This window comes from Larus michahellis, chromosome 13, assembly GCF_964199755.1.
Source record: "Larus michahellis chromosome 13, bLarMic1.1, whole genome shotgun sequence".
Classification (NCBI taxonomy): Eukaryota; Metazoa; Chordata; class Aves; order Charadriiformes; family Laridae; genus Larus; species Larus michahellis.
The window spans coordinates 11,919,558-11,939,700 of record NC_133908.1 but is presented as its reverse complement, the minus strand read 5'-3'; the positions used below and the strand labels follow the sequence as shown (position 1 = coordinate 11,939,700).

The window sequence follows — 20,143 nt, the reverse complement described above, 5'->3', positions numbered from 1 at the left end:
GAATTAAGATTAAATTATTGTAAACATCTTGACCTTGTGGAGTTTCCCATGCATGCCTCTGACTCCATGCAATCTTAACTGATCTCAGTAGTGATTATCTCGGTTTAATTTTCATAGCAGTTAAGACCATGGTGTTCTCAGCAGCTGGAATTCTTAATTCCCCAATTCTCTTTTGTTTCAAAGCTAATTGCTGTCAAAAGCTTATGCTTTCAGGAGACAGCATTTACTTAGGCAAGGTGACATTCTAGATCTTGTAAAGCGTCCAGCTATTATGCTTTAGCTGGTCTCGCAAGAGCTCTAGATAAACAAAATAATAAAATATAGTGTGGTGACAGATGTCGAGTATAATAAGATGGTCATCAATTCATGTTAATGTTCTATTTTTACTTGCTGAAGTTGGGGAAATGTGAACAAGCATGTTAATCGCACTGCATTCACGTACGTAAACAACATTCTGTGAAAGGGAAATGACCACAGAAAGGCTGTAACTGGAGCATAAGGAAACAAATAGCTGAATTCTCAAACCTTTAAGGCTGATTTATTTCTGCATTTATGGACAACTTTTTTTTTTCTTAAATCCATGGCTTTGTGAGGATTTTAAGTAAGGTGACTGTCTTCACCTTGGATTGCAAACTGTCACTGGAAGCAAAGTTTGGGGACCTTAAGAAGCAGTCCAGTCCATGGCACTGCCCCAAAGCAGGACCCGCTCTAGAGATGAGCCGTTGCTGACAGATGTTTCCTTATTGTGCTTAACTTAGATACTGTTGTCTTCCACAGCGGCATGGGCAGCCTACTCTATTTCATAACCACTAAGCGTTTTTGCGATAAATCAATAATTTTTTTCCACTTACTCTCAAAGTATTTGATACATAAATTTCCTCTAAGATGCATTCAGAATATAAAATTACACATACTTCTTACTGAAAAACTAAAATTATGTACTGATTTCCCAGAGATGTTAGGAGGTTGTCAGTTTGGAGTGGGTTTTTTTTTTTTTTTCAGGTCTCAGCATGCACAATGTGCATTCTTACTTGCAAACTGAGAACATAAAACTAACAATGATTACTGAGAACTGTGGCAAAAGCTAGTAGATTGCATTTGACCTTCCAAGGAATTCATCTTTAGCTAATCAAAAAGCCCAGAGTTCTAAGGAGAGGGGGGGACGACACCTAAATCAAATAAAAAAAAAATATTTATCCAGAACTGACCCCAGCAACTTAGACTCCATATGTACTTGCTATTCTTCAGAAAATGTTGATAAGGAACGTGCAGGGGGGACGAAAAAAACCCTCGTATTACAAGTTATGGATATTCAGATATGCTAGTTGTCTTCAAGTTCAGAACAGGTGAAAAGGGGAAGTATTGGCTGCGATGGAGCAGGTGACAGAGCTGCTGAGAATGTTAAAGAGTTCAGAGTTTAAAGCCACTGCTTATGGCTGTAGAATTATATGTAAAATGAAACTTCAAAAATATGCTTGTGGGTTTTTTTAAAATGTATTTTGTTGACGTGCTGTATTATACAACATTGGAATTTGTTTGCAGTACTACAAGAAGCTGAACAAAAGCTTACATAATCGTCCATGTCAGAGTCTATGTTATGAATTTTTAGGGAGTAGTGATCCATGTCTTTCTACCACCAGACTTTTTTTCTCCTCCTTGAGGGCTTTAACGAAAGATGTTATATAGGAGTTGTGTTGCTAATTTGGGGGGGGGGGGGGGGAAGTAACAGTATTGAACGCTGCCTTGGTTCTTTTATGCTTGCTGTAGAAGTATGCTAATGTTCCAGAAGATGAATTAATTTACTATCTATTTCCAAATGTGAAAGCAATGAAGTTGCTGCTGCTTTGTGATGTCTAAATGGTGCATTACTCTGGGAAAATATACCTTCCCTCTTTCTAAGGAGTTCAGATATTAATCGTTAAGTGTGCATAACTACTAGAAAAGAGTATTTATTTTCTAGTGGATTATATATTGTGAAATGACTTAGCTTTTCATAAGTTTAGGAGGTTCATGTATAGTACAGATTGATTTTTAAGAAATCAAAGAGGCCAGATCTGATTTTATGCCTGCCCAGTGCATGCATTTCATGCATGGCAGTAAATCTGCAGAATATGCAGTAAGACTAAGGAAGCTAAGCTCCTAAGGTACCTGACAATATCCCTCTTCCGTTTGGAACTCCCCTGCAAGTCGTGTGTGTACTCTAATGCTGCTTTCACGTGCCTCTTCACTGAGTTCTTTACTTCTCTTCTACGCTGCTGTATGACTGTCACTGGAGGAAATAAGGTTTTGTAATTCGGGTAGTGATTTCATTGATAACCATATCATTCCTTTCATGACCCCTTGATCTAAACTTCAGAACCCGCCTTTACCAAATCTGCTCTTCTCAACAACTTCTGGTTCTGTAGTTCCAAGTCCATAACTAATAAGCATTGTACTAAATGGAAATAGAGTAAAGGGATTTAAAGAAGGGAAAAAGGTGAGATGCTAATACTAAATAACTAACTTAAATCTTCCCCTTTTCTTCCTTTGGAAAGGCATAAAGATGACAAACTTATTAAATGTAGCCAGTATGATGGCCTTGTGGAACTTGCAACGATCTGTGCGCTCTGTAATGATTCCTCTTTGGATTACAATGAAGTAAGTACATATCCTGGAAGAGAGGAGAGTGTGAGAATGAGGACAAATGTTCGTTCTGATCTGTCTATGCTAATACCTTTCAGTGGTAAATCTCTTTCTAGTCAAGGGGGAGAATATTTAGGTCCTCTTAAGTATTAACTCCGGCAATGACTTGTTTGTTGAACACTGAGAAAACTAAAGCCAGGCAGCAAGGGTAATCTGGAACTTGGAGATCACCTGTTGTGTAGAATCCACTGCTACTTTCTTGCTTTGTCTTGCCTCCTTAAGGTTGCTGCATCTCATAATGACGTAAATGCTTGGTGATTAAGTACTGACATCCTTCTCTGCCGGTCTTGAGAGTAAAGGCTTGACATTGCCTACAAATCTCTCTTCAAAGTTGCTTTTTTTAAAATAGTTTTGTATAGTAAGTCTTGTTAAGATTTTCTTTTCCATTGTGAAACTTGAACTTTTGTCTCTGGTAGGTTCCAGGTCAGGTTTAAAGTAAACTCCTGTGTTTTTTTTGTTTGCTTTGTGTTTAACTAAAGGCTAAGGGAGTATATGAAAAAGTTGGTGAAGCCACAGAAACGGCGCTTACCTGTCTGGTTGAAAAGATGAACGTATTTGACACAGACTTGAAAGGACTTTCTAGAATTGAACGTGCAAATGCTTGCAACTCGGTCAGTACTCTTTTACCTGTAATTCACTGGGGAGTGAGTTTTGTAGCATGTGTTATCTAAATGCATTTTTGTCGTTTTGGTTTTTTTTAGGTGATAAAACAACTCATGAAGAAAGAATTCACTCTGGAATTCTCAAGAGACAGAAAGTCTATGTCTGTCTATTGTACACCGAACAAACCAAGCCGCACATCCATGAGTAAGATGTTTGTTAAGGTCAGTTCCCCACTTGAGAAAGTGTAGTTATGGAATGGCTGCAAAGGTGGCACAATACTACAAAACTATGGCACAACTAACTGCAGCTTGAAGATGAAGGAAGGACTTTGTAATTTGAGCAAGTGTTATAATGGAAAGGGTTTTATTAAGCTAACTTTTTTTTCGCCCTCCACAGGGTGCTCCTGAAGGTGTAATTGACAGATGTACGCATGTGCGCGTTGGAAATGCTAAAATACCATTAACCTCGGGAATTAAGCAGAAAATAATGTCTGTCATTAGAGAATGGGGAACTGGTAGAGACACATTGCGTTGCTTGGCTCTGGCGACCCATGACAATCCACCAAGAAAAGAGGAAATGAATCTTGAGGACTCCTCAAATTTCATTAACTATGAGGTAAGTTTAGTAAAATACCCTTTTAACATTTCTCCCTCTCCCAAACTGGAGAATTGTGACTCCTTTGTTTGATTCTTCCTTGAGGAAGTTAGATCTGAGAATTTTTTTTTTTCTGGGTATTTTTGGTGTCAGACACAATAGTTATCCACATGCGTGGAGGGAATACTCAGTTCAAGAAGAGACTGTACGTCTCTCTGAAGAAGCTTAAGGGATAAAACTTGGAGTATTCTGTGGTTTATGATACCTGTCACTCCTACTTCATTCCCCCAGCTTAGTTGGGGTTTAAAAGAAAAACACTTCGTGTGTGTTCTTGGTGGCTGTTATACATGCTGCTGCTTGAATAAAAGTGTAAAAAAACCCAAAACACTAGTTAAACAGCCACCTGAAAATTGTATTTTATGTGTGTACATAAGGTCCTTAGGATTATAACACCTTAAACTGTTTTCAGAGACTGACTCTGAAAAATATTCCAAAAATTGCATTGTGGTTTCAGCTGTAATGATTTTCAGTTTGACATTGCTCAACTGCAAGACCTCTTTGGGGATTCTGTGACGAAACATACCTGCTGTTTTGGGCTCCGACAGTCAAGTTCACTTCCCTTCCTCTGTACTATCAGCTGCAAAAGCTCTGTCCATGATTATCATCTTAACTGCTCTGTAATTTTCCAGTGAAATCTGTATCTAGAATTTAGAGGGAGGGAAATGACAACAGTTGCATTAAGTTTTTTGGCTTGTGTGCTGAGCTCCTGGCAGTGATTACAAAAAAGAAAGACTTGACTGCTTGCAGGTTGAATTTACAAGGCTGACAACTAGAGCACATTTTAACTAAAAAAACGAGTGCATTTGAAGCAAAATATGTTTGGAAAGTGAGGATCCCATTTCAGAGTGTGTTCGTGCTCTGGGAATTCACTGTCCTCCCATATGCTCATCATGTAGATAGTAACATGTACATTGTGATTCCACAAGCATTAAAAATTCTCATTTACCTCCTCTTGTTAATGTGCGTGTAGATTTGTGACCTTTCAGTTCTTCTCTAGGTGTCTGAATTCAGTGTCAGAGCTAAAGTGCTGTGAAGATTTAATGTGGTGAAACAGGTAACCCTTTCAGGAGGGGGGAAAAAAAAAACCCAAAAAAACGGGATAAGAGCAAGTATATCATGCATAATATACTGGTTCTGGCCAAATGACAGGATAACGTAGGCCTTGGTGTCTTAATTGCTCAATGAATAACTACAGAATGTTGTGGACAGGAGTGGAAACAAATCTCAGTGCAGTGACATGTATTTAGCATGCAACCATAATGACTGTTTTGCTTAATGGCAGACGAGAAGTCTAAAGGATCTCGCACTTAAATTTGGTGCTGTCTTGTTTCAGACCAACCTGACCTTCGTCGGCTGTGTGGGTATGCTGGATCCCCCAAGAACTGAAGTAGCTTCATCTATAAAGCTGTGCAAACAAGCTGGTATTAGAGTTATTATGATTACTGGTGATAATAAAGGCACAGCAGTAGCGATCTGCCGTCGCATCGGTATCTTTGTGGAAGATGAAGATGTTTCTACAAAAGCCTTTACTGGTCGTGAATTTGATGAACTCTCACTTGCTGCCCAGAGAGATGCTTGCCACCACGCCCGTTGCTTTGCTCGCGTAGAGCCTTCCCACAAATCTAAAATTGTTGAGTTTCTTCAGTCTTTTGATGAGATTACAGCTATGGTGAGTAATTGAACTTTTACTCGATTTGAAAGGCAGACACTGCGTTTAAACCCAAATTATGCCTTGTCAGACTAATGCCTCATTCTGGAAAACACTTTTTTTCCACGTTTCCCTGAGCTCAAAGCCTCAGAATAGTTCTGCAGTGAAGTGATTTTTTTTAAAGATGCAAAACCACACCCTTTCTGGTCCTATATGTAAGTGCCCACCTCTTTTTCTTTTTTTTTTTTTTTTCCCCCAACTTTAAATTCTTGGTTTAGACTGGTGATGGTGTCAATGACGCTCCTGCATTGAAGAAAGCAGAAATTGGAATCGCTATGGGTTCTGGTACTGCAGTGGCTAAAACTGCTTCTGAAATGGTTTTAGCAGATGATAATTTCTCAACCATTGTAGCTGCTGTGGAAGAAGGACGTGCAATTTATAACAACATGAAACAGTTCATCCGTTACTTGATCTCCTCCAATGTTGGAGAAGTTGTTTGGTAGGTTTAAAATGTTTTGTTTTTTTTTCTTTGCACTAGAATAGTGATGATGGAGTCGTCTTTATTAGTTATTTACTTCCAGTATTTCTCATTAAAACCAGAGAAATAGGTTCTCTAGCTAATTGATCATTGCGATTGTGTGGAAGTCTGCATGCTTCTAGCCTAGCCTCTACTGGAGAATTTTAGCGTACCACAAAAGATTTGCATTGCATATAATATTCTAGCTCAGTAGGTGGTTAAATGCTTTACAATTATTTCTATGATTGGAATAATTCTCTAGAATAGGAAAATAAAAACCTTAATCAAACATTACAAGATCTGGTATTTCAGATAACTTAGCCAGAAATATAATTTAGATATTTGTTTAACCTCAAGTTACAGAAGAATGTGTCTTCTGTGTCTTTGGAAGGAATGGTGACCCAATGCTACAGGATGCATTTCTGGTAACAGAATGTAAATATTGACCTCCTTAACAGTTGCTTATATCAAAGCATACTTTCTCCCAGAGTGGAATATAACATAGCAATTATCTTGCCTTATTTCTTGTAAATCTAAAGCTGTCTTTCATATGGCTCTTGCTGCAGCCCCTGTTTCTGTTCTATTTATTCACACCAGCTTGGAGCCATGAAAGCTACATGCTCATTCAGTTTTTGCAGGGGCTAGCAGTAATCTAGCTAAATGAAGCTTAGTCATTTGAGCTAAAATGCTGTTACGTCTGCAAAAGCGTTAGTGTCTTTTAGAAAGTAGCTTGCAAGCCTTTATGCATGTATGCATATAGTTATCTATATAGACAAGTAGAGTGGGGAAAAAATAAGGCTAAAGCAGAAATTCTTCAATTCCTGGTTACTAACAGAAAGATAATGCTTCAAAACTCATATGCCAGTGGTTAGAAGTGTTTGCTCTTGGATATGTTTTTCGTTTTCAGAACATGAATTATTCAGCTTGTGATATTAAGTGGATAACTCAGTACGAGAGAAAAGAAGGGATGCTACAGGCTTAGCCTTAAGTTTTAAAATTACTTATTTACATGCACAAGAATAAGCTTATAATCGGTGGGGTTTTTTTATAGTATCTTCTTGACTGCTGCCCTGGGTTTTCCTGAAGCTCTAATTCCTGTCCAACTGCTGTGGGTAAACCTTGTGACGGATGGTCTCCCTGCTACTGCTCTGGGCTTTAATCCTCCTGATCTTGATATCATGAATAAGCCACCACGCAACCCTAAAGAGCCACTGATCAGTGGATGGCTCTTCTTCCGTTATCTAGCTATTGGATGTAAGTAGCAATAGCTTTCTTCTTAAATAAACTTAGGCAGGTTGATTATTTTTTTTGAGATTCGCTTGAAAGTAGTTTGTCTAATCTCCTTGTATGCAGAAATATTGAAAGCTAGCAATAGATGTTCTGTGGAACTGGTATTCTTCCTTTATTTTGTTTTGAGATTCAGACTATGTTTTGCACCTTTGCAGGCAGTGCTGTGATAGGAACAGTGAAGTTGTGAGTGGGTTTTTTGATTTTCTTCCTATTGGTAGCAATGGAGGCACCAGAAGCCCTAGTTGTATAACATCAGTGTGACCTTCACCACTCCATCTGAATCTTTTGATTTTGACAACTAGGAAACCGTTAGAAATTTTATATACTGACATACTGGATTAGACCTTCAAAATTGTGTGGTAGTGGATGGTATTACAGTCCTTAGAAGAGAGAAGCCCTTCAGGAACAGGTGAATTTAGGGCTGAGTCTGACCTCTGTTCTCAAGAAGCCACCTACTCGCCTCTTCCCACTTGACTCATTCCAGGCTGAAATACTTCTGGCTCAGAGCATTGGGATGGCAGATTTTAGCTTATCCGTGCAGTAACCGTCAGCCTTAGGAAGATGAGCACGTTGTGGCATTGAGATTGAAGAACCAAGACCAGCAATTAGTGAATATGCATCTGCTTTAACTGTTGAGATCATACGTAGAATTACTTCTAAATCTGCGAATGACAACTGTCATGTATCTGACCTGCTATTCTTGTGCTCAAGTAGAACACAACAGGTTTGCCGGCACGGCTGCAATTGGGGAAAATAGAGGAGTGGCCACTTGTGAAATCAGTGGAGAGAGATTTAAACCTTAAATTACAGCTATAGTACTGTAAAGCTAGAATAAGTATCTACTTGGATACTTAATGCACGCTGTCTTCATGCCAAAAGTTGTGACCTTAATTTTCCTAACTGACTTCATAGATATTAAAGTAAACCTCAGCATTAGTTAATGTAAGTACAGACACACTGGGTTCTGAGAGGTAAAAAGAAAAATTGCAGGTTGATTACTCCGAGTGATACTCTTGTTTGCCTTAAGTTCTAGCTGTCAGCTTCCCTAAGCAGATATTAGTACAGTATTTAATGGTTATTTAAGTTACAACTAGTAGAGCAGATTTCTTGCACAGGAGATAAATGAATTACAGTCTATTTTTTCACGGTACTGGCGGTCTTGAGGTAGAAGTTCAAATGTGGCAAGTGAGGTCTTCTCTTGCATACAGTTCAAAACACTGAAAAAAGCACTTTGTTTTCTTTAAGGTTATGTTGGTGCTGCCACAGTGGGTGCTGCTGCTTGGTGGTTTATTGCTGCTGATGGTGGTCCAAGAGTTACCTTTTATCAGCTGGTATTTGCTCAGTTTAATATCTTTGGGGGGAGAGGGGGGATATATGCTGCTTTCATACTTGTTACTTGAAATGACTGTAGAAAAACAGTAGGTTACAGAAATTTATGAGAGATGTTTTCAGACTTGTAACTGTAAAACTTGATCATGATTAGTCTTAACGCTAAAGCTCAGAGGTGGGATACCTGAGCTGCTAAACAGTTTGAAGGACTAATTGTTGTCTTGTAGGTAAAAGACTAAAAAGAGATTTTTCTATAGCAGGCAAAAGTTTAAAACCAGTGTTTATGAGAGTCACATAAAGTTTTCTTTTCATAATACTCACTGCTTATTTCACAATTGCCTATTCTACATTTTAAAAGTTAACAAGCTGTGGAAGTGAGTTCACGTTGTTCTGTTCTAGAGCCATTTTCTGCAGTGCAAAGAGGACAATCCAGACTTCTTTGGTGTCGACTGTGGGGTTTTTGAGTCTCCATATCCAATGACAATGGCTCTTTCTGTACTTGTCACCATAGAGATGTGCAATGCTCTCAACAGGTTCGTATATCCAGATAGGAAAGCAAAGCTTCTGCGTAGCTTATCCAAAATCCTACCTTTTATGCAGCTTGTTTCTCAGTGTATAGACAGCTCAACTAATGAAGAATGAGTCATATTTCCTTTCTGAATCCTGGTAGTGCAAACAAAATGACTCTCTTAGGTAACATTTGAGATCTCTTATCATAAGGTATATTTTTAAGTCTGCCAATTCACTCTGGTATTTTACTAAGCATGAGCAACTGAAATATTTTCCATTATTTCTAATCTAAGCTTAATCAATCAGATTATCCCCCCTATGTTGGTATAAAGTGATATCAAGGAGAACTAAAATAAGAATGCTGAAGATATGGAAAATAGTTTTTCCTGCCCTAAGGGAGTGTGGGTTTAGCCAATTAATATTAGATTATAAATGGAAACTGCTAAATAGCACAGTGTCAAGGGTATTTTTCTTCAAATAGCTTAGAGGTCAGTTAATTTAAAAACAAATAAACTTCAAATACAAGTGTACTGCCATAGACCTACATAGTAAGATACTGCTCTACATCTGGTGCTCTGGATCTCAGCTGCTTCTACAGCGTAGCCTAAATGCCGATTGAGTCAGAGGAGCAGAATTAAAGAACAAGCATTAAGAAGGTGCACATAGTCAATGCTCTGTATAGCCAGTCTTTAAGTGAACCGCCGAAGAAGTGGGTGCATTAGGTCCCCAGGCATACAATGGGCTGGGGAGGATTCCGCCTTATGCTGCCGTGGCCGTCTTTCCCTTACCCCTCATGGAGAGGATGTTGGGCTCTTAGTAAAAAAAGTAGGCTAGATCAGGACTGAGCAGAACACACAAAAGCTTTCAAAAATAAATGTGAGTTGAACTGAGTCTGCTTTGCTAAGCAGACTTACGAGGTAGCTTAAAGTTGCAACATATATATATATATATATATATATATATATATATATATAAAAACCATATATTGGTGTCTTTCTGCCCTTCCTTACTTGGATAATTGTGACTTGCCATGCTGCTTTTCTTTCCAGCTAATCTTTCTGGTTTACTGAATTTCCTGCTGGTGTCTTACGTATGCATATGTACCATGTTTCTGTTGCAGTCTATCAGAAAACCAGTCCTTGATGAGGATGCCCCCGTGGGAAAATATCTGGCTGGTGGGCGCTATTTGCTTGTCCATGTCACTCCACTTCCTTATCCTTTATGTGGAACCGCTGCCAGTAAGTGATGTATCTTACACCCATCCCTGAACTTGGAGGTAGAGCCAAAACTTGTCTGGAGCTTAAGGCAAGGGATGGAGGGGGAGAAAAGGTGTAATGCTTGGCTTTTCTTTCAGATTATCTTCCAGATCACACCTTTGAATGTGACGCAATGGCTGATGGTATTGAAAATCTCACTACCTGTCATTCTGCTGGATGAAACACTTAAATATGTGGCCCGTAACTACCTGGAACCTGGTAAAGATAGTGTGCGGCCTGCCACCAAACCATGTTCTTTGTCAGCATGCACCGAAGGAGTTTCCTGGCCGTTTGTGTTCATTACTATGCCCTTGGTTATCTGGCTTTACAGCACAGACACTAACTTTAGTGATATGTTCTGGTCTTGACTGACATGGTGACAAGTTTTACATTCAAAGAAAAAGTTTAACTTAATTTTTTTATTGTTTAGAGCAACTGTCTATTTCTGCTGAATTTTCACATGAACATATTTGCCGGTGATGGAGGTTTCATAATCTAGATTTTGGTTTTTTGCTTTTTCTGACTTCAGTGGGGGCAATATATTCCTCTTTTATACACAGTTAAAGTGTCCATTGACATGTACAGAGAACTAACACTATTTTATGCAAATATTTTTTTGTAGATGAAAAGCATGTACAGTGTTCTGTTCAATAATCTATTCATCATGTAAAAAAAAAAAGTAAATTTTTTTTGAGCCAGCGGACACTATCAAACTAAATTGGCAGCAGATTTTAGGGAATGAATGTGTGTTGTCTAAAACTAAAAAAGCATGTAACTGTTTGTCTTCTGCATGATCATCCAAACTTAATTTGTCATAAAGTCAGGTTTTTATTCATGAGCAGAACTTTCTGCACTGGGTAGAGAGTACTGCTACCTCGGTCAGGATTTCTTCTCGGTTTTCCTTTATTCCTATTCCCTCGCTCTTGGTTCTTGACTGTCCTTGTTTACACCAGTTTCTGTATGAGGAATGCCTAATCTTGCTCGTGCAGAAAATATCATTCCAGGTGCGGCCTGCTGGGGTTCTTCCATACTCTCAACACACATAGGGTTGTTTTTTTTTTTAAGATTATTTATTTAAGTGTCTATTGTATTTTATTGTAACAGACCTTATTTTGCCAGTTGCCCATTATGCAGGGATAGGGAGGGCTACTTCTGTCTACTTAAATCTAAAACAAGCCTTTTTAACAAACACAATCTGTTTTAATTCAAAAGAGGGTTTAAGTTGGGTTTTAATACCTTATTTACATGTGTCAATCTCTTTTTCTTTCTTTTTCTTCCCCCCGCCCCTTTTAAGATCAAAACTTATAATGAGACCTGGAAAAATAACTTGCACTGCATAGCTAGAAATTGGATTTCCTACACTTAGGGCACTAATGATCAGTTGTATACATGGAGTTACTCTGCTGGCCTGTTGTTAGCCTGACTTGAAGTAACAAGCTCGTGTGTGTTTTTTGTAAAATCTGTAAATAGCACATGACCAAATTGAACATATTGTATAGAACTATTTTTATTTTAATGTGGCACTAACCACCTTCATTATTACGGTAAATGTTAAAGCATGTTTTCAAATTCAGTCCTGTATCAACAATGTGTAAGTCATTAACAGTCCTAACTGTGGTGTTTTTCTCCAATGCCTTCCAACTTTCATCGACTAAAGTGAGTATTTCTCTTCCATTTCACCATGCCAGTGGTGACTTGCTGTAAAATAGCATATGCTGTATACATGTTGAAGAATAAATAGTAATTTCCTTCATTCCCATGCTGTGTTTTGTCAAACTCTGCTGTGCTACATTATTATCACCACTTTAGGCTCTTGTTTTGTGGTCTGAAGCTCAAATTACTGATTCCAAAGGCAAAGCACTTGCTTTTGGTTTAGTGTATTTTTAGGGTCTTGTTTTATAGCACCCAGGAGCCTTAGTGCCCCAAGATCTTACAGCGTTTGGTCTTAAGTTTGAGATAAAATTGGACAAATCTGTAACTTAAGATGCTGACAGCTGTTCACATGAATGTTTAGTGTCCCGAACACTCTGGTACTTGTGGTCAGGTGCTGGTTTACTCCAAAGCTTTTTCCTACTCTGAAATAGGGGATGTCCCTCTGAGCTGACCACCCTTCCCTAGGCTCTGCTCTCCGCAGCGCTTAAAGTGCTGGCGCTCCCCTTTGCAAAAACAGTGTGTTGTTTCCAGTAAGTGGAAACGCTTTTTAGAGTGGTCAAACGCAGAGATGAAAGAACACTCTCAGCTTAACAGGATAGTCTTTGAAAATTGTACCGGGGTCATTATGTCTCTCTAGAGCAGCAGGTGCTGTGTGATCTTGTGCTGGCTCAGTCCACTTTAATAACCAAATGCAGACAGCTTTCTGATTCCTCAGAGAGGAGAATGATAGTTAAAAGCTATGTTCTGTTGGTGCCAGCTGGAATCCAGTGAGCACAGATAATTCTCTAGGTTTCAAGCTTTCAAATATAGCTGCTAACCCCCAAAAACACAGACCCTATCCGCAGTTCCACTGTGTTGTGAATACTCGCTCTTTCCATAGACTTTGACTTGTTGAAGTTGATGCTGAAGTGAGTCAGGTCGGGGAGCTGCACCTGATGATGTAGTAGGTGTCTTGCTGAACTGTCAGCATTTAAATCCCGTTGAATGCCCTCTTCGGTGTGGAAGAACCTGTCTTTGGCAAACTAAGGTTTTGCATACCACTAACCCAATGGCCAGCACCAGCCATTTGCGCTGTCAATAATAAATGAGCAATATGAGACTCGTCCCTCTTTCTTGAAACAGGAAATAGGTAGTTGAGATCAAAATATGTACAAGTACGTTGTTTGTTAGAAACAAATACTAGCAAGTTAGTTCTGTGTGCTCCTAACATAATGGACAAACTTCTGCCAGGGCAGGAATGTGACTGAATCTTTGAACATCGGTTCTGTGTGAACCTCCAGAGCACCACGTTGGTGGGCTTTTTTAGACCGTGTATCTGTCACCACAAATGACGCTGCTTCTTGTCCCATTCCGGTCTATGATGCTAAATAATCTTGCTGTACACCCCCTTTTTCCCTAAGAAGCCGAAGGGGAAAATGACTGTTGATAAGTAGAATTCAGTCTTCAACGACTTCTTTGTTGGATCTCTGTCTCTGTTGAAGATGAATCTCACTGCTTGTGTCATGGATTTCAATGCTGACATCTGAGAGCTCATTCATATCGGATGTCTCGGGACACTCGCATTTAGGGCTTTCTTGTGTTGCTTGGAGTTTGCCTTTGAAAGCTGGATGACTGGCAGGTAAATGGTGTGGTGTTCATCCCTGCAGGCTCCCGAGGTTATGGGAACAGTCAGGTTTTGTAAGCTCTGCCTAAAGAGCCCAAGGAATCTTAATACACCCTGGTTTTCTTTTATTTCTCCCAGTCTTGCTGTCCAAGTTTTCCTGTAGAAATGGAGCAAGAGGGTTCTCTATGATCAGTGCTGACTTACCTCAGGTTCAATGGCAGCTGTTGCTATGCTTTTGGTGCTTCTGTTACCGCTACGTGGTAAATACCAGCTTTGTGTGGTCTGCACTGGCCAAATGTTAAGACCTAGCACGAGGTTCCTCCCAGGCAGTGAAGCACCCGCCAGTGACGCACCCTGCCCTGAACCCCCTGTCTGCTGCGAGCGCCCGTGTCATCTTGGAGCTGGGCATCTGCTCTGAACCCTTCTCCAGCTGAGCAGGCCCTGGGAGGCTGCTGGAGCGTGCTCTGGCATTAGAACAGCACAAGGCAGCTGATGGCTTGGGTTCTCCATTACAGAAATACAGGGCAAGGTTAGTAACGCACTGCAAGAAAAAATGTTAACTAATATTATTATCCTTAATTGTGTAGATCCTGCCATTCTTTAGCTATCAGTCCTTTCATCTAGAGAGGCCAAGGAGAGAAGACTTCCCAATTTAGAATAGATTTACTTGCCATCATCTCAAAGTTGAAACTCGTGCTTCATTTCTTTGTTCCCAATATATTTCCTCTCCAACTTCTTCACTGTAGTAGGGTCATCTGGGGATAGAAACAGGTAACTCCTATTTTAATGCGTTAGCCCTGTGAATATATAAATGGAAGCACTTATTTAAGCAGAAATAACTCAAAAGTTACCCAGGCTTTATCTCCCACTGCATTTTTAGGAAATAACTTTACACTTTTTGTATCCCCTTGCTCTCCTCTCACTGAGCATTTCCATCTCCACTGTTTCTGGATTCCTTAGTCGTGTCCTCACGTACCACTGCTGCTTTTCTAGTGTGAGAGGTGTGTGAGGCCCAGGCTGCCCAGAGAAGCTGTGGCTGCCCCATCCCTGGAGGGGTTCAAGGCCAGGTTGGACGGGGCTTGGAGCAACCTGGGCTGGTGGGAGGTGTCCCTGCCCAGGGCAGGGGGTGGCACTGGGTGGCCTTTAAGGTCCCTTCCAATCCGAACCATTCTGTGACTCTGTGTGATCGATGCTACTCTGTGCTAGGAACAGCGGGAAGGGTACCAGCTTATCCTAGGAAACCAGTGGGGTTTGGTATGAGCAGCTCCTCCTGAAGGCAGCGTTCTCTAGCCTGGTCCCAATCCCAGCGACGAGCATGGTCAGGCAGCTGCAGTCAGACACTGGAGACAGGGGCTTTTTTAATCTTTGTAGTGCCTCGGGCCCTCTCTGCTTTCAAATGTGAGTGATTCAAAGTGCCGTTTGTGAGCTACACAACGAGCTGCTCCTTTTTGCTGGCATCCAAGCAATAAAAATAGTTCATACTTGGTTTCCCAAAGTAGTATTGCAAATAAAGGATGAAAAGAGGCTGCAGGAAAAAAAAATACAGCAATCCGTCAAAATGCTACGAGGCTTATCTTTGTAGGGAGGCCATTTTGGAGAAAGGCTAATGGTTAGAAAATGAGTTTTTAATCTGATGATAAAATGCAGTACAGCAGTCCTCTGTCACGGTTCCCAGAACACAGCCGATGCACAGAACGTACATGGTAAACAGCTTAAAGATGGTTGAATGTGCTGAGATGAAGGGAGCTAAAACTGATACGAAGTTGTCTGTCTCTTGCACCTGTCTTGTTTACTTTTTCGCACTTCTAACCATTAACTGTTTCCCTAATCTCTGCTAATTACATCCTTAATTACATTACTATGCATTTTCAAATCTTAGCAGGAAAGCCTAAATTTTATAGAGTTGAAGCAGCGTTTTGAAGAGCCACCATCAAGTCCTAGGGACTCAGAGTACACTGTTTTTCCCTCCTAGACGCAAGGCTAACCTTACGCTGTATTTTAGGGGTAAAGTACAGTAGTAGCTTTATTACGTTGTACTCTACCCTTTGCCTACGCATTAATCTGTGGAGTTTAATGACTTCTTCAAAGCTTTCCTACTGCTTCCCAGAATAAGCTGCGTAACTTACTTGGAAAAGGGACATTGTTAGGTCACTTGGGGGCCAAACTTGCAATGTAACGCCTTGGCTGGTTAGAAAAACACCCTGAAAGTTCTGCAAAACCTGAGCTCAGCCGCTGCAGTGTGGAGCTCGAAAGGAAAAATGACAAGTCAGAGAGACTTGTCTGTTGCCACTAGCCAGGCAGGGAAAGGCAAAAGCTATCTAAACACGTCTTAATTCTTTTCCCTACAGTCTTCTGTAGGAAGTGCTGGCTTTGCTGATAAAGGGAGCTCTGCTGCACTCAGAAGAGCTGAGTCATAATCCAGAGGATTCCAGGCTTTAGGAATAAAAAGTAACCTGAGAGTGTCCCTTCCATAGCAGAGCAGCCAGTTATCAAACTTAACATTCTTTCTTCTGTCACTGTTGATCTTAGTCTTGCTTGTATAATGGTACTCGGCATTCATCCTTTCATTAACTGATGCCTTTTCTTTCTTTCCTTTTCAGCAATACTGGAGTAATCGCTTCCTAAACAATTTTGCAGAAATGTAAGGTTGTTTTGTTGCGTGCATGTGTTTTTAGCAACACATCTACCAAAACTTCTGCATGTATCATGTGTAAAGATTCTTTGCTTTCCCTAAAACAAAACTCATTGTGTTCTCTGTGGAAGAAATGTGTGGTACCATTAGGACTTCATTATACAGATGTACAAACGTGCAATATAGCTTACCGAATTGGGAACTCTCTCCAGAGAAGTGTGGTTTCTGTGCTGCATGGAGAAGAGTTTGTTTATCCTTGAACGAGAATCGCGGAGCTGTCAGCCAGTTTTCCATATTTCTGTATGTAAAATGTCAGTTTCTAAAATGTACAATATCAAAATAATGCATGCCTTCGGTTGTAGACAAATCTTTCTCTGTATTGTATCATCCGAACATACTACTCTCTAACAGCTTATGTACAATGCTACCCTATTTATAAAATTCATTGACGAGATTACAGATGAATGTTAAACCGTAAGCCTCCAGTTCATAACTTTGGATTTTTTTATCATGTGTGCAAATCAACCTATTTTGCACTGTAATGTAACTTATTTAAATCTAAGGCAGTAAGACAGATGTTGGTGCAATACAAAATATTGTGATGCATTTATCTAAAAAGCAACAACCGACGTAGCCAGTTACCACAGCTGCATGTGTGACCTTTAGAAGTTGTAAATAAGATCGATCGTCTATTTACATGCTGACAGTAAGAAGCATCACACCTAGTTTCATTTGTATCAGGTAAATAAATTTATTCTACAATACATACTTTGCGTGTTATTTTATGCACTTTGTTTTCTGCAGGTACATGCGTACGTACTTCAGCGCGCTCTTACATTAATGCCAGGATGACACTCACTAGCACCAACACCATTGCAATCTTTCCTCCTAGAACTATGCAGATGCCAGCTGCTCCTCCGGCAGCACTGACCTCCTCGCTGGTGTGTGATTTCCTCTCTCCAGGGGCTTTTGTGTGTGTTTAAGGGACACTGTCAACTACTTTGATCACTCAATTTTTTTTAAAATGCTCCATTGTTTGTAAAATCCCTCTGAGAAACTTAAAATAAACATTTCTTTCCCAACTACTTTTTTTTTTTTTTTTTTTGTCCTTTTCTATTTTCTAAATTGCCCCAGCCTGAAGCAGCTGCTGGTCTCTTCCCCCGTCCGTAGGAAGGTTACCCAGCTGCGCAGTAGCCTGCTGGGAGCGCCGTGCTCAGTTACCGCTTATTCTAGGGGCTGTACTTCCACCACCGGCTATTCTGCCGGGAGCCCACGGGGCAAGAGGCTGTGTCAAGCGTTAGGCAAGGCTAAAGCACTCCAAGGGTAAAAGCTGGATTTTCCAACTGTCCTGTAACGCTCTGCTCCAAAGCCCATCAACTAAGTCTTGGCTGGAGTAAGAGGAGGGGGAGCCGCTCTAAACACCCCACTTCAGTAATGTGTTGTGAATTAAGTGTAATACCTCTTAACCTCCAGCCCCCGATACCAGCGCGCTGCTGCCAAACTGCGTTATCCAAAGGAGGTGCCACGTCTGAGACCCTTCAAACACAACAGCCTGAGGTTTAAAAATACTAGGGTTGAATTCCATCGTTCAGCTGAACTCGAAGGCGGTGGAGGATGCATTAATACGTGGGGCTGAGCTGCTGGTGGCTGCTTCCTACTATGGTAGTGTTGTTCTCACCAAGCCGAGCTCCGCTCCCCGCCGCTGGGCTGAGGCTGTCAGGACCCAGTTCAGCGCTCGCTGTTATCTGCGACTGCAGCTCTTCCCGACCTATTATTTATAGCCGTCTTCAGCACGCACCAGCAGCACTGTCACCAGCAGCACTGTCACCAGCAGGCCCTTCCTGCTGGCTGCACCAGAAGGCCCGTTAGCGCTTCACACAGACACCTGAGCTCAATGATTGAAGTCATTTGTCCAGAACAGAGTAGAAGAAACTGCCCCATTAGCACCTCTTCCCTTGTCATAACCTCTAGCCTTGCTTTAATTAGGAAGCAACCAGGGGAGAAACCAGGCTCGCTGCTGAAGTCCAGTTTCTCAGACCCGCGCCCTCGCTCAGCTGATCTGCTGCCCCTTTTTTCAACTTGCAGAAATACACATCACCAGCACTGGTCCCAAATGTAAAGATTAGTGATGATGATAAGAAGTCATTATTCAGAAAACAGCTCTCGCTCCGTCTGCATCGCTGCCACGGCGAGTTACATTCCGCGGATGGTTTCAGCATCTCTGCAGTCAGACAGCAGCTCGCTGGTGAGCGAACTAAGACCAAACTCTTCACTTATTTTTAAACATATTTTTTTTAATTATGAACTGCAAGATTAACTCATAACTAGTCATCCAAATGAACTGCAAGCGGCGCTTTGGAGAACAGCCATATGAAGAAAATGTGATGTTTAGTGGGTTGCTAGGTACTTGAGTGCAGGAGTATGTGGTAAGAGATGCTGAGATAAAACAGCTTCATCTTCCCCCTCCTCCTCCTCTCACTGCAAACCCCGGACTCTAAAGCATTCCGTGGATGAGACCACACTGACATCCACAAAGGAAGAAAACAATTCCCCCTAGCTCAAGTTATTAGGCATTAGAGATATATCAAACTCTAAAAACAGAGGACGGAAGCTAGCCCGATTTTTGCATTGAGGTGAATCTGTGTGTGATTAGAAGAACCCGCATCCAGCCCCAGGAGGGTGGGCGAGAAGGGAGAAAAACCTCTGGGGGAGGAGATGGCAAACTGGCTTTGCAACCTCAGCACGGAAAAAGCCACGGGACTACAGAAGAGCGAGCAGCAATCCCCCCTCTGCTCAGGCGGCAGAGCTCTGAGCACCCAAAGCAAACTTGTAAAATATTTCATCCCAACAATGTAACCACGTGGGAGTGCAGAGAAGCCTTCGGACATCAGTTTAGCAGGCTCAGGCTATTTGCCTAATCAGGTCAAGTCCCTGCCCTTTGTTACCTAGGGACAGTGGGAACTGAATCCATAAGGATTGTTCCCTTATAACTGAATCGATAGGGGTTATCCCCTTCCCCCTCCTGGCACAGCTGGCAGGGAACACGCAGTGTGATGGGAACACCTGGACACTTCCATTCCAGTCAGTGCTCTCAGGGCAGTGCCGACTTGCACAGAAGCCAGACACAGGATTTTGCTGACATCACCAACGTTAAGAGCTAAAGTTCACCAGTCTGGCTCTTCAGGCACGGCAAAGGAAAGGACTTTTCGTCTGATTATACACGTGTAGGTTCAGGAGCCTGAGGAAAGCAGCTGAGAGGCAGGGAGCTTTCAGCGTACGGCGCACAGCCTAAGGACGGTGCATGTCCCTGCAGACTTGGTGACTGAGCAGTGGTCAGCCTCCAAAAACCACTTGGTGTGTCCCATTCAGCCTCTCTTTGGGTCAGAAAGGAGACCACAATTAACCAAAACAAAGTCCAGAAACAACAACAAATGCCCCAAACCCGATAAGCCCAGGCTGCTACAAACCCCCTGCTACTTAGGCAGGTGGCAGAGTCAGGTTTCCCTACAGAGGCAGGCGAGGAACATTGCTTTGCTGCTGGGCTAAGATAACATCAGCGGCTAACAACAATCAAGCTGCAACCAGCTCACGCCTTCGTAACCAAGTCACGCAGCTCCAGCGCACCCTGATTGCAAAACACCCCAGCGTTTCGGTCTTGCACTTGCTGCTGCCCCGCGTGCAGCGAGGCAGGACAGCCCAGACAGAAACTGTGACTTAAAAGAAGCTTCTCTTGTCGCTGCCCTTCGCCGTGACTCAAGCACGAACG

General features: G+C 41.4%; 1 protein-coding gene across 3 annotated transcripts in view; it reads left to right on the top strand.

The window, feature by feature from the left end:
* ATP2A2 (ATPase sarcoplasmic/endoplasmic reticulum Ca2+ transporting 2) overlaps positions 1-17,462 on the top strand; it is a 49,957-nt gene extending 32,495 nt beyond the window's left edge. The window contains exons 10-22 of one of the 3 annotated variants that reach the window (XM_074605891.1): positions 2,535-2,637; positions 3,162-3,293; positions 3,384-3,506; positions 3,682-3,900; positions 5,273-5,608; positions 5,866-6,086; positions 7,156-7,358; positions 8,640-8,725; positions 9,123-9,256; positions 10,354-10,471; positions 10,588-10,708; positions 16,346-16,386; positions 17,182-17,462. In XM_074605891.1, the coding sequence (XP_074461992.1) occupies positions 2,535-2,637; positions 3,162-3,293; positions 3,384-3,506; positions 3,682-3,900; positions 5,273-5,608; positions 5,866-6,086; positions 7,156-7,358; positions 8,640-8,725; positions 9,123-9,256; positions 10,354-10,471; positions 10,588-10,708; positions 16,346-16,359 (1,810 nt within the window). In that variant the 3' untranslated portion in view covers positions 16,360-16,386; positions 17,182-17,462. Of the gene's footprint in view, positions 1-2,534; positions 2,638-3,161; positions 3,294-3,383; positions 3,507-3,681; positions 3,901-5,272; positions 5,609-5,865; positions 6,087-7,155; positions 7,359-8,639; positions 8,726-9,122; positions 9,257-10,353; positions 10,472-10,587; positions 12,146-16,345 lie in introns of all 3 variants that reach the window. The other 2 variants (XR_012589724.1, XM_074605890.1) reach the window with 2 other exon arrangements.
* The last annotated feature ends 2,681 nt before the right edge of the window (positions 17,463-20,143 follow it).